The sequence below is a fragment of the Salvelinus sp. IW2-2015 genome, linkage group LG21, assembly GCF_002910315.2.
Source record: "Salvelinus sp. IW2-2015 linkage group LG21, ASM291031v2, whole genome shotgun sequence".
In the NCBI taxonomy this organism is placed as follows: Eukaryota; Metazoa; Chordata; class Actinopteri; order Salmoniformes; family Salmonidae; genus Salvelinus; species Salvelinus sp. IW2-2015.
Genome location: NC_036861.1, coordinates 6,454,977 through 6,469,768, shown reverse-complemented (window position 1 = coordinate 6,469,768; position 14,792 = coordinate 6,454,977). Strand labels below are relative to the sequence as shown.

At 44.2% G+C, this 14,792-nt stretch overlaps 1 protein-coding gene across 5 annotated transcripts in view; it reads right to left on the bottom strand.

Annotated features, from left to right (window-relative positions):
- Nucleotides 1-8,220: 8,220 nt before the first annotated feature.
- Nucleotides 8,221-14,792, bottom strand: part of pinx1 (PIN2 (TERF1) interacting telomerase inhibitor 1) — a 72,877-nt gene continuing 66,305 nt past the window's right edge. Inside the window, exons 7-9 of one of the 5 annotated variants that reach the window (XR_011473780.1) lie at nt 8,497-9,498; nt 8,346-8,436; nt 8,221-8,287 (exon numbers count right to left, since the gene is read on the bottom strand). Coding sequence is in view for 1 of the 5 variants with exons in the window: in XM_024013814.2 (XP_023869582.2) it covers nt 8,710-9,498 (789 nt within the window). In the remaining 4 variants the exon portion in view is untranslated. Of the gene's footprint in view, nt 8,437-8,489; nt 9,499-14,792 lie in introns of those variants that run through there. The other 4 variants (XR_011473779.1, XR_011473778.1, XR_011473781.1 and 1 more) reach the window with 4 other exon arrangements.

The following is a 14,792-nucleotide window of genomic DNA, read 5'->3' as shown; positions in this document are numbered from 1 at the left end:
CATATACCCCACCTAAATTAAGGGCATCACCAGGATGAGGGGCAACACCAGAATGGGGGGCACCACCAGACTGGCTGGCGGATCCTGGCGGCGGAAGGTTCTGGCGAGTCCTGGCTGGCTGGCAGGTCCTGGCTGGCTGGCTCTGGCGGATCCTGGCTGGCTGGCTCTGGCGGATCCGCTGGCGAGGCTCTGGCGGATCCTGGCTGGATGACGGCTCGGCTGGTCATGGCTGGATGACGGCTCTGGACGCTCATGGTGGCTGACGGCTCTGGCGCTCATGGCTGGCTGACGGCTCTGGACGCTCATGGCTGGCTGACGGCTCTGGACGCTCATGGCTGGCTGACGGCTCTGGACGCTCATGGCTCACTGGCGGTTCTGGACGCTCATGCTCACTGGCGGCTCTGGCAGATCCTGTCTGGTTGGCGGCTCTGGCAGATCCTGTCTGGTTGGCGGCTCTGGCAGATCCTGTCTGGTTGGCGGCTCTGGCAGATCCTGTCTGGTTGGCGGCTCTGGCAGATCCTGTCTGGTTGGCGGCTCTGGCAGATCCTGTCTGGTTGGCGGCTCTGGCAGATCCTGTCTGGTTGGCGGCTCTGGCAGATCCTGTCTGACGAATGGCTCTAGCGGCTCCTGACTGACTATCGGCTCTGACGGCTCGGGACAGACGGGCGGCTCTAATGGCTCGGGGCAGACGGATGGCTCAGACGGCGCTGGGGAGACGGATGGCTCAGATGGCGCTGGGGAGACAGATGGCTCAGATGGCGCTGGGGAGACGGATGGCTCTGGCCGGATAAGGCGCACTGTAGACCTGGTGCGTGGTGCCGGAACTGGAGGCACCGGGCTAAGGACACGCACCTTCATGCTAGTGCGGGGAGCAGGGACAGGGCACACTGGACTCTCAAAACGTACTCTTTGCCTGGTGCGTGGTACCGGAACTGGAGGTACGGGCTGAGGGCACGCACATCGGACTAGTACGGGGAGAAGGAACAGTGTGTACAGGGCTCTGGAGACGCACAGGTGGCTTAGTGCGTGGTGCCGGAACTGGAGGCACTGGGCTGGAGACACGCACCCCAGGGAGAGTGCGTGGAGGGGAACAGGGCTCTGAAAACGCACTGGAAGCCTGGTGCGTGGTGTAGGCACTGTTGGTACTAGGCTGGGGCGGGGAGGTGCGCCGGAAATACGGACCGTGCAGGCGTACTGGCTCTCTTGAGCATTGAGCCTGCCCAACCTTACTGGTTGAATGCTCCCCGTTGCCCGACCAGTGGCGGGAGGTGGAAAATACCCGCACCGGGTATGTAGGCGAACCGGGGACACCATGCGTAAGGCTGGTGCCATGAATGCCGGCCCGAGAAGACGCACTGGAGACCAGACGCGTTGAGCCGGCCTAATGACACCTGGCTCAATGCCCAATCTAGCCCTCCAGTGCGGGAAGGTGGAATAACCCGCACCGGGCTATGCACACGTACAGGAGACACCATGCTCTCTACTGCGTAACACGGTGTCCGCCCGTACTCCCGCTCTCCACGGTTAGCCTGGGAAGTGGGCGCAGGTCTCCTACCTGCCCTTGCGAACTACCTCTTAGCCTCCCCCAAGACATTTTTGGGTAGTACTCACGGGCTTTTCAGGCTTCCAGCCACGTCTCCTTGCTGCCTCCTCATACCACCGCTGTTGGGCTCTCGCTGCCTCCATCTCCTCACGAGCGCGGCGATATTCCCCAATGTGCGCCAGTGTCCTTTTCCCTCCAATACTTCGTCCCAAGTCCACGAGTCCTGGTTGCTCTGTTGAGCTCTCCCCGCCGCTTGGTCCTAGGTTGGTGGGTGATTCTGTAACGGCTGTCGTCTTCCTCTTCCTCGGACGAGGAGAGGAGAGAAGGATCGGTGGACAATACGCAGCGAGGTATGATGACATAATGAATTATTTGAAAAGACGAAGACTGACACGAACTATACTTGGAATTTACAAAATAACAAACAACGTAGACAGACCTGATCATGGAACTTACATAAACACGCAGAACTCACGAACAGGAACAGACTACAATAAACGAAACGAACAACCAAAACAGTCCCGTGTGGTGCGCAGACACAGACACGGAAGACACAGGAGACAATCACCCACAAACAAACAGTGTGAACAGCCAACCTATATATGGTTCTCAATCAGAGGAAAACGTCAACACCTGTCTCTGATTGAGAACCATATAAGGCTAATTACAAGTGACCTAAACAATGAAAACAAAACATATAATGCCCACCCCAACTCACGCCTGACCCTCTAAACATATACAAAAATAACATAAAATAGGTCAGGAACGTGACACCGACCTAGACCCAGTAGCCTCTCGAGGTAATGAGGATCGATGCAGGAAAGAGGTCATGTGATGGAGACCGTTGGGGGATAGAAGGACACTGGATTGACCTACACTTCAGCACTCGGTGGTCCCGTTCTGTGAGCTTGTTTGGCCTACCACTTCACGGCTGAGCCGTTGTTGCTCCTAGAAGTTTCCACTTCACAATAACAGCCCTTACAGTTGACAGGGGGCAGCTCTAGCAGGACAGATATTTGATGAACTTACTTGTTGGAAAAGTGGCATCCTATGACGGAGCCACGTTGAAAGTCACTGAGCTCTTCAGTAAGGCCATTCTACTGTCAATGTTTGTCTATGGAGATTGCATGGCTGTGTGCTCGATTTTATACACCTGTCAGCAACGGGTGTTGCTGAAATAGCCGAATCCACAAATTTTGAAGGAGTGTCCACATACTTCTGTATATATGTAGTGTAAATGACCCCAGGGTTCACATATTCCTCAAACTGGATTCCCCTCTTACTACTATAAACAACGACACCACATTTTATTACACCAAATTTCTGTTTCAAAAAAACAATCTGTGCTTCAGAACCAAAAGGTTGCACGTCTTGACTGTTGACCAATGACCAGTCATCAGCATTGGAGTGAAAAGGAGAAGGGCACACGAGTCCAGATTACTGACCAGAAAGCTTACATTTTTCTCCAGTTTTTGCCTGGCAAAAACAAGAGTAGACTAACTACATAATATCCAGTTTAGCAATCTGCTACGGACGCATCTTTGCCAGAACAATAGGCTACCTGGTGAATTCATTGATCATTTTTCATATTTCAAACAGGCCTAGTTTGGGTGGGATATAATTACATACGGTAGGCCTACCTCAATGGTGGGTCCAGGCTATACTGTATGTCTAAAGAAAGCTGTGACATTCCACTACCTTCAACAGTGGAATGTTTATTTCATTTGCCTAGTTAAATAAAACTAATATGGGATGAAGATGTCAAATATTCGGAGGAATTCATTCAGATATTTGTGAAGAAGAAAAAGACAGATCCCGCTTTCCATCCGATTCTGAAACCTCCACTGCATGTTTTACAATTGTATTTATTTAACCTTAATTAAACTAGGCAAGTCAGTTAAGAACACATTCTTATTTACAATGACGGGCCTAGGAACAGTGGGTTAAACTGCCTTGTTCAAGGGCAGAACTACCGATTTTGACCTCGTCAGCTCGGGGATTCGATCCAGCAACTTCTCGGTTACAGGCCCAACGCTCTGACCACTAGGCTACCTGCCGGGTGGTCGTAGGAATGGAACCCACTACCCTGGTGTTACCATTCTCTATCCACTGAGCTAGTTTCCTTATAAAGTATATATACAACTTACATAGACACGTACTGTACTGTTCAACAAGTCACAGCAAGCACAACCTACACTACCGTTCAAAAGTTTGGGATCACTTAGACATTTTTTGTCCATTAAAATAACATCAAATTAATCAGAAATACAGTGTAGACATTGTTAAGGTTGTAAATGACTATTGCAGCTGTWAACGGCAGATTTTTWATGGAATATCTACATAGGRGTACAGAGGCCCATTATCAGCAACCATCACTCCTMTGTTCCAATGGCACGTTGTGTTAGCTAATCTAAGTTTATAATTTTAAAAGGCTAATTGATAATTAGAAAATCCTTTTGCAATTATGTTAGCACAGCTGAAAACTGTGGTCCTGATTAAAGAAGCAATAAAAAACTGTGCCTCTCTTAACAGACATGAGGTAGAGTCATACTGGAGGGTATGGCACGCGGTTCATTTGTGGGTATCAAGATTACAGGCTCAATGGCCAGTAACACCTAATTAACTTTCTTCCTGAAAAAATCGTCGCAGATCAGTATGGAGGGTTCTTCTATTTCCAATTGAGTACACACTGAGAAAGAGGGAATAAAGGACTATGGTGCACGCAATGCGAGAAAGTTATGTGCGAAATGTATAATAGTCGGAGAGAGTTCTCATACTATGAACAGCTGTAGTACCATAACTAACACCTTCACAGAAAGAGCGGACAAAACTCGGCTTAACCATAATAAGAAGAGGAGGAGGCCCCGGTGCACAACTGAGCAAGAGGACAACAAGTACATTAGTGTGGCTAGTTTTGAGAAAACAGACGCCTTCAAGTCCTCAACTCGCAGGCTTCATTAAATAGTACCCGGCAAATAACAGTTCCCTACTAAGTCCGGCGAACTCACAGATCAAACACAGTGGAAGAGGCGACTCCGGATGCTGGCCTCTTTTTCTGGGGATGTCTAAGAGTCTTGGCTCTATTAAGATAAAAGCCATATCTCTAGACCCTGGCTAGACCAAGGTAAAATGCACAAAGTAGGGTTTAAAATGATGGGCAAAAGAACACAGACACTGGACAGAGGAAGATTGGAAAAAAAGTGTTATGGACAGACTAATCTAATTTTGAGGTGTTCAGATCACAAAGAACATTTGTGAGATGCATAAAAACTGTAAGATGTTGAAGTGCTTGACGCCATCTGTCAAGAATGGTGGAGGAAATGTGATGGTCTGGGGGTGCTTTGGTGCTTGTAAAGTGGGAGATTTGTAAAGGGTAAAAGGGATCTTGAAGAAGGAAGGCTATGACTACATTTTGGAACGCCGTGCCATACCCTGTGGACGGCGCTTATTTGGAGCCAGTTTCCTCCTACAACAGGACAATGACCCAAAGCACAGCTCCAAACTATGCAAGAACTCTTTAGGGAAGAAGCAGACAGCTGGTATTCTGTCTATAATGGAGTGGRCAGCACAGTCACCGGATCTCAATCCTATTGAGCTGTTGTCGGAGCAGCTTGACCGTTTGGTACGTAAGAAGTGCCCATCAAGCCAATCCAACTTGTGGGAGGTGCTTCAGGAACATGGGGTGAAATCTCTTCAGATTACCTCAACAAATTGACAACTAGGATGACAAAGGTCTGCAAGGCTGTAATTGCTGCAAATGAAGGGTTCTTTGATGAAAGAAAAGGTTTGAAGGACACAATTATTATTTCCATTATAAATCATTATTTATAACCTTGTCAACYTCTTGACTATATTTCCTATTCATGTTGCAACTCATTTCATGTCTGTTTTCATGGGAAAACAAGGACATTTCTAAGTGACCCCAAACTTTTGAACGGCAGTGTACAAATACTGTACAGTTCAACAAATCACACCACGTTATAGACACATGTTTAAACTATATCTATTTTATTAGCCAACTGAAAGACAACGGATATGGAGMACAATATTGTAGCTGATCAATATTAAACYCGAGACGAGGCAGTTCGTGGATTGATAAGGTGGACAATATTGTAGCTGATCAATATTAAACACGAGACGAGGCAGTTCGTGGATTGATAAGGTGATTGGAGTTGTATCAGGTCTGGTTCAGAGAAATCAGTAGAAACACTGCATACGAGTGAAACAGTATGTTAACTATGCACTGATCAATATAAAGCACGAGACGAGCAGTTTCGGTTAAAGCGATATGTACTATGCACGGTGATCAATGATAAGATCACCGAGACGAGGCACGGCTCAGTTCGCCACTAACACATCGTACTATGCCATACAAATACTATAACACTCGAGACGCAGGCGTTCTGGTTTGACACATGTACTAGTGCACTACTGCCAATATAAACACGAGACGATGGCAGTCCGTTAACACATGTACTATGCCACTATTCAAGTTAACACCAGACCGATGGCAGTTCAGTTTAACACATTACTAGCGACTATCAATATAAACACTGAGACGGAGGCAGTTCGTTAACGATATTGTCACTAGCAATTCTAATATAAACACGAGACCGAGGCAGTTCCGTTAACATCATGTACTATGCACTATCAATATAACCACGAGACGATAGGGCAGTTCTGTTAACATATGGCACTTGACTATCAATATAAACACGAGCGAGGGCAGTTCGTTAACAGCATGTACTATGTGCAACTATCAATAGTAAACACGAACGAGGCAGTTTCGTTTAACAATGTCACTATCGACGATCGAATATAGAACACGAGCTCGAGCTAGAGTTCGTTAACACATGTAGTATTGATATATAACAGGCGGGCAGTCCTTAACCTTACATGCACTATCAATATAAACACGGAGGCACAGTTCGTTCAACATATTGTACTAGTCATCTATCAATATAAACACCGAGCCGAAGGCAGTTTCGTTTAACATAGGTTACTATGCACTGATCAATTATAAACACGAGGACGAGGCAGTTTCCGTCTATACATATGGTTACCTATGGCACTATCTAATATAAAACACGACGACGAGGCGTCAGTTTCGTTAAACACATGTACTATCCACTCATCAAATAGAACACGACGACAGGCAGTTCGTTAATCTTCACTATGCGTACTTACTCAATTATAAAACGACGAGACGCAGGACGTCTCGTTTAACATATAGCTTACATATCAATAAAACCACGAGACGATAGGCAGTGTCGTTAACATATGTACATGCACTACAATATAAACACGAGAACGAGCAAGTCTGGTTAACATATTTGTACTATGCTTAACGATATCGAATATAAACACGAGAGAGGCAGTTCGTTAACATCATGTTACGATTGCTACTGATCAAATATAAACACAGAAGACCAGTTCAGTTAAACTATCGTTACCTATGACTATCAATATAAACACGAGACGAGGCAGTTCGTACAAGTTATAGCAATCATAAACCGGACGCAGCCTGTAACTGTACTATGCACTATCGAATATAAAACACGAGACGAGGCGAGTTCGTTACACATATGTACTATGCACTATTCAATAGTAAACACAACCAAAGGCAGTTTCGTGTTAACATATGTACTATGCACTATCAATATAAACACGAGACGAGCAGTTCGTTAACATATGTACTATCATATAAAACACGAGACGAGGCAGTTCGTTAACACATGTACTGATGCACTATCAATATAAACACGAGACGAGGCAGTTCGTTGAAGCAATGTACTATGCACGATTCAATATAACACGAGACGAGGCAGTGTTACTTTACTATGCACAGTCATTACACGATACATTCGTTAACTTTACTGTGACCTATCAACCTATAAACACGAGGACGAGCTTCGTTAACATATGTACTACTTGCTACTACAATATAAACACGACGAGGCAGCTTCGTTAACATAGTGCCTACGTATGCAACTACAAATAAACACGAGACGAGGCAGTTCGTTAACATATGTACTATGCACTATCAATATAAACACGAGACGAAGCAGTTCGTTAACACATGTACTATGGCAAAGACGATGTGGACAGCATGTAGCCCTAGATTCTGGATGCGTTGCATGTCAGTAGGCAAAAAAAGCCAATATAGAAATTCTTCAACACATTAAAAACAAGAGTTGTCATTTTGAGTTTGATTTATTGATCGGGAACACTGACAGCTCGATTTCATCTGATTAAAAAGAGAACACGGTATTATGATATCAAACACACATCAACTCATTTCTATAAAGACCTCCTCTGTCCTGTTTTAGAATGACCTCAAGTCCTGTTTTAGAATGACTGTCTAATATCAATTCATCAAGATCATCAACAGAGAACACAGCCGAGCAGAGAGTGCAGGAGACTACAGGGAGACTACAGGGGCATCCAGAGAACAGTCACAATGATCATTATAAAAGTGTATCTCTGGGAAAGCACCAAACTCATCCTGAATGGCTCCAGAAACGTAGGAACACACATTATTCCAGCAGATATTCAGTCCAAACTACCTGATGAGAGTATCACTCTGTGCATAGACCCAGTTCTTTTATGTACGAGACCTACGTAAGGCCTACTGTACTGGAGCACAGAGGAAACCTGGAGCCTACTGTACTGGAGCACAGAAACCTGAGCCCTACTGTACTGCAGCACAGAAACCTGAGGCCTACTGTACTGGAGCACAGAAACCTGAGCCTACTGTGCTGGAGCACAGAAACCTGAGGCTACTGTGCTGGAGCACAGAAACCTGAGGCCTACTGTGCTGGAGCACAGAAACCTGAGGCCTACTGTGCTGGAGCACAGAAAACCTGAGGCCTACTGTACTGGAGCACAGAAACCTGAGGCCTACTGTACTGGCACAGAAACCTGAGGCCTAACTGTATCTGGAGCACAGAAACCTGAGGCCTACTGTACTGGAGCACAGAAACCTGAGGCCTACTGTACTGGAGCACAGAAACCTGAGGACTAATGTGCATCCCAAATGGGGGCCTATTCTCTCACTATATATATTTAGTGCACTACTTTATACCAGAGCCATATGGGGTAGTGCACTACAAAGGGATTAGGGTGCCATTTGAGACGCACACCCAAGAGAAGACGGTTCTAGAGTTCTACAAAGAATGTAGATCTATTTTCTTCCTCTTGTTCTTTTTAGATTTCTTCTCGTCCTCCACGACAACCACCTTCTCGTCCTCCACGACAACCACCTCCTCGTCCTCCACGACAACCACCTCCTCGTCCTCCACGACAACCACCTCCTCGTCCCCCACGACAACCACCTCCTCCCTACATTTCTTATTTACAACCTCACACTCTGTTGTTAAGTCTACAATTTGGCGGTCCTGGCAGTTCTGCTCCACGCCAGTGGTGGCGCTGCAGTCTTCAGCCAACACCTCTTTCTCCGCTCGCTTTCTCTTTCTCTTCTTCTTATTCTTCTTCTTCTTCTTCTCACGCCCCTCTGACACGGGAGCTACGACACACTCCTCCTTCACCACCACGTCATCCTCTTCCCTCTCTCTCTTCTTCTCACGCCCCTCCGACACGGGAGCTACGACACACTCCTCCTTCACCACCACGTCATCCTCTTCCCTCTCTCTCTTTCTCTTCTTCTTCTTCTTCTTCTTTGACGTGACTTCCTCTGTGTGGTCAGTGACAAAATCAGCCGGGACTTGCTGCGTATCACTGTTCTCTGGTGATGAGGTTGCAGTGGGAGCCTCGCCACGACCCTTTTTCAGCTGAGCCATCCGCTGGGCAAAGTACTCCTGCATGGAGAGGGTGCTGGTGACTGTCTTGGTGATGGCCTCTACATCAGGTTCAGGGGTRGTAACCTTTGTAGCTGGTGCTGTAACAGCCCTGGTCTCCTTCTCGTTCACTCCCTGGGAGTCTGGCCCACTGCTCTCCTACAGAGACAGAGACATATAGAAACACATTAGAAATGTAAAAGTAAGAATAGTTTATGTACACATTTGGGAATATAAAACAAGTCCCCCTACTGTCTACTACTTTACATAATCACTGGTATGTCTAATAAAATGAACCGTGAGTGCATTTATTTAATAAAAATAACAAATAATATACTCGTAGTAATTTATTTCCCTSAGCCACCTTTTGCCATTAAATGCTCAGGTCTGATTGTGTTGATACAAATGTAAAGATATTTACATACACAGCCCTGATTGGCGGATAGGATTGTCTAGACTCTAAAGCAGACTCTTCATTTTGACGAGATGAAAATGTAATGAATTGAAGGTTATTTGTTGAAGTAAAAATACCAACAATTTTCTTTTACCCATTTTAAGGTTATTAGATTTGAAAAAGTTTGAATACAACTGGTCTGGCAACTACCACCCTTCATATGCAAATAAAAGATGACTGGTCATTGGTCAGAATAATCAGATTGTGATGTCATACTCTGGGACAAAAACTCCATCCCACCTGAACAGGCTGAAATGACACCCCCCTCCCACCAAAAAGGTCTTACACTAAAAAGGGCCTTACAATAATTTCCACAATTTCAGAGTGTTATTTTCAACCTCCGTGTGGAAATATATGTATATTTTTAAAAACAGGGAGAAAAAATCAAAGTGTTTGACTACACTGGCCCTTTAAACTGTCAACAGCCTCTACATCTCACCTCCACAACCACTGACGGTCAATTAACTAGTCTTCTGTAGATGTCCCAGTGACATCGTCACAACGCAGCACTGTTGGCCTTTCAGAACATCTCACCAGTGTACAAAAAAAACGAACAAAAAAGAGAACCTGAGATCTTGACCGTAGAGTTCCCTGAAGCGTTCGGCTCCTATTGGTTTATAATTAGAAGGTGTTGCTAAGGGAGTCTTTGCATTTGCTATTGTACAAGAACTGCACCTCCGCTAAGGTTTCTCAACAGTTTCCCGTGTGTATCAAGAATGCGCCTCAACCTAAAGGACACACAGCCAATTTGACACTATCTGCGAGAAGCATTAAGAGTCAACATGGGTCCACTGTCCCTGTGGAACGTTTGACACCTTGTTAGAAGTCCATGCCGCGACGAATTGAGGGCTGTTCTGGAGGGCAACTCAATATAAAGGTGTTCCTAATGTTTTGTAAACTCGAGAGTAAACTCACAGGGTTCTTGTCCTCTGATATTTGGGGGCAAAATGACATTCCCATTTCCCATGGCTCTGACGTCAGCTTCACTCCTTTACATTAATATATTCATATACACACAGCAAATAATATTATCTGTGCCTGCATCCCAAATAGCTCCCTATTCCCTAAATAGTGTACTTCTTTTGACCAGGACCTGGTGCACTATATAGGGTACAAGGCCAGTATGTTTTCCCCCCCCCGCTCTTTGTTCATGCAGCTGGTTAACTTTAAGCAATTCGGGAATATTGCAAGATTTACAGATACCTCTTGGTTAGGCCACATGGGATTAAAGCAAGCATTCTACTGGTCATTAATCTCTGTCCTCGACCAACCAGAACACAGATTATAGTCAATACTATCCCACACAGGAAAGGGAGGGTTGTGTTATGAGGACGTATACATTGATTCAACGGACAAAAACAAATAAATGATTCTCTTAAGTTTGAGCTGAACAATGGAATGTTAGATTTTTTTTGTTGGTATTTTGATATGTAAATCAGGATGAGTCCTGAGATGATTAAATATTTAAGCACTAAACCTCTCACTTAAAGCTTCCCCCCTTATACAAAAGTTTTACTTCAAACCAAAATTATTCTCCTAGTAGTTACTAAGAAAAGCCGATTCCTTGTTCAAAGTATCTCTCTTTCTCAAACAGGCAATAAAAGAGCTGGTCACAAATTGTTTTCAATTTCCTCCACCAGAAAAGACAGAATAAATATTACAACAAATATTATGGTTAAACTCTAAATGTACTGGTTGATAAAATACCTGTGTTTATGGCAAATATGTATGAGAAAAGTACTTTCTTTTTAAATTATATTGTAAATTGTATAGTAACAGTGCATTCAGAAAGTAGTCAAACCCCTGGACTTATTCCACATGTTACAGCCTGAATTCAAAATGAATTCAATATATTTTCCCCCTCTGCCATTTACACACAATACCCCAATAATGACAAAGTGAGAAAAATATTTTTTGGGTTGATATTTCTGCATTTAATTGAAAAATTCACACTTCTGTGTCAATACTTTGTAGAATCACCTTTTGCAGTGATTACAGCTGTGAGTCTTTCTGGGTAAGTCTCTAAGAGCTGTGAGTCTTTCTGGGTAAGTCTCTAAGAGCTGTGAGTCTTTCTGGGTAAGTCTCTAAGAGCGATTACAGCTGTGAGTCTTTCTGGGTAAGTCTCTAAGAGCTGTGAGTCTTTCTGGGTAAGTCTCTAAGAGTGATACAGCTGTGAGTCTTTCTGGGTAAGTCTCTAAGAGCGATTACAGCTTTGAGTCTTTCTGGGTAAGTCTCTAAGAGCTTTCCACACCTGGATTGTGTAACATTTGCCCATTATTATTTTCAAAGTTCTTCAAGCTCTGTCAAATTGGTTGTAGATTTTCAAGTAGATTGAAATGGTAACTCGGCCACTCAGGAACATTCACTGTCTTCTTGGTAAGCAACTCCAGTGTAGATTTGGCCTTGTGTTTTAGGTTATTGTCCTGCTGAAAGGTGAATTAATCTCCCAATGTCTGGAGGAAAGCAGACTGAACCAGGTTTTCCTCAAGGATTTTGCCCTTGTTTAGCTCCATTCAAATTTCTTTTTTATCCTGAAAAACTCCCCAGTCCTTAACGATGACAAGAATACCCATTACATGATGCAGCCACAACTATGCTTGATAATATGGAGAGTAGTACTCTTAGTTAGGAAGGACATCTTTGTAGTGACTGGGTGTATTGATACACCATCCAAAGTGTAATTAATAACTTCACCATGCTCAAAGGGATATTAAAATGTCTGCTTTATTTATTTATTTAGTATCTACCAGTAGGTGCCCTTCTTTGTGAGGCATTCGAAAACCTCCCTGGTCTTTGTGGTTGAATCTGTGTTTGAAATTCACTTCTCGACTGAGGGACCTTACAGATAATTGTATGTTTGGGTTTCAAGTTCATAATTGTGCACTCTCCTCAAACAATAGCATGGTATTCTTTCATTGTAATAGTCACTGTAAATTGGACAGTGCAGTTAGATTAACAAGAATTTAAGCTTTCTGCCAATATCAGATATGTCTATGTCCTGGGAAATGTTCATGTTACTTACAACCTCATGCTAATCACATTAGCCTACGTTAGCTCAGCCGTCACGCGGAGGACCCACCGATCCTGTAGAGGTTAGAAAGGACACCTGTATCTATGGTGACTGGGTGTAATGATACACCCTCAAAGTGGAATTAATCATTTCACCATGTTTAAAGAGAATAAAATGTCTGCTTTAAAAAAAAAAACATATATATTTTATTTTTTAATCTACCAATAGGTGCCCTTCCTTGCGAGGCATTGGAAAACCTCCCTGGTCTTTGTGGTTGAATCTGTGTTGTGAAATTCACTTCTCGACTGAGGGACCTTACAGATAATTGTATGTGTTGGAGTACAGAGATGAGTTAGTCATTCAAAAATCATGTTAAACGCTATTATTGCAATGTATTATGTGACTTGTTAAGCAAATATTTACTCCTGAACTTATTTAGGCTTGCCATAACAAAGGGCTTGAATACTTACTGACTTTCCATTTTTTATTAATTTGTAAACGGTTCGAAAAAACATAATTCCACTTTGACATTATGGGGTGTTGTGTGTAGCCCAGTGACACAAAATCTACATTTATTCCATTTTAAATTCAGGCTGTAACACAACAAAATGTGGAAAAGTCAAGGGGTGTGAATACTTTCTCTAGGCACCGTACGTCTCACACTGAGCCATCAGAACCGCACGTCTCACACGGAGCCATCAGAACCGCACGTCTCACACTGAGCCATCAGAACCGCACGTCTCACACTGAGCCATCAGAACCGCACGTCTCACACTGAGCCATCAGAACCGCACGTCTCACACTGAGCGATCAGAACTGCATGGGAAGGTCTGCTCAAACCAAGATGACAACCAATAGATTACAGCACTTCCCCAAAAATGGAGGAGGCAGGTGGCAGCAGGAGGAGGTAGGGAACTGGTCTGTCTGCCCAATATAAAGGATCAAAACTGGAGGAGGTAGGGAACTGGTCTGTCTGCCCAATATAAAGGATCAAAACTGGAGGAGGTAGGGAACTGGTCTGTCTGCCCAATATAAAGGATCAAAACTGGAGAGGTAGGGAACTGGTCTGTCTGCCCAATATAAAGGATCAAATGGAGGAGGTAGGGAACTGGTCTGTCTGCCCAATTATAAAGGGATAAAACTGGAGGAGGAGGGAACTGGTCTGTCTGCCCAATATAAAGGATAAACTGGAGGAGGTAGGGAACTGGTCTTTCTGCCCAATATAAAGGATAAAACTGGAGGAGGTAGGGAACTGGTCTGTCTGCCCAATATAAAGGATCTAAACTGGAGGAGGTAGGGAACTGGTCTGTCTCCCAATAAAGGATCAAAACTGGAGGAGGAGGGAACTGGTCTGTCTGCCAATATAAAGGATCAAACTGGAGGAATAAAAATTGCCATAAATAGGAAAGTATACCAGTTTCATTTGAGGACCAGGATGTTGAGCAGAACAAAGTAGCTAGGGAAGAGATTCTGATGTACCGATTACATGGTAAATGAGATGATTATTAAAACAACAAGATTGAAGACTTCTGTGATTTTTCAGCTTAAAATATGTAGCAAGATTATTTGCGCCTGAATATTTGGGGAATACAGCCGTCACAGCTTTGCAGATTTTTGTTTTGTTAGGATACAGAATCAATAGACCATTTATTCTGGTAGTGACTCAGGTAGCCTGTTTCGAACTCAGGTTAGGATGCTGGCGTAGTTGTTTGGCACACTAGGCTGTGGTGGTCAATTGATATTCAGGATGGCAGTCGTTAAGCAAATCCCCTTGCTATATCCTGTCGACTAACGTCTCCAATCCCTTCTATATCCTGTACGACGTAAACGTCTCCAATCCCCTTCTATACTCCCTGTATGACTAACGTCTCCAATCCCCTTCTATCCTGTACGACTTAACGTCTCCAAATCGCCTTCTAATCCTGTACGACTAACGTCTCCAATCCCTCTATATCTGTACGACATACGTCTCAATCTCCCTTCTATATC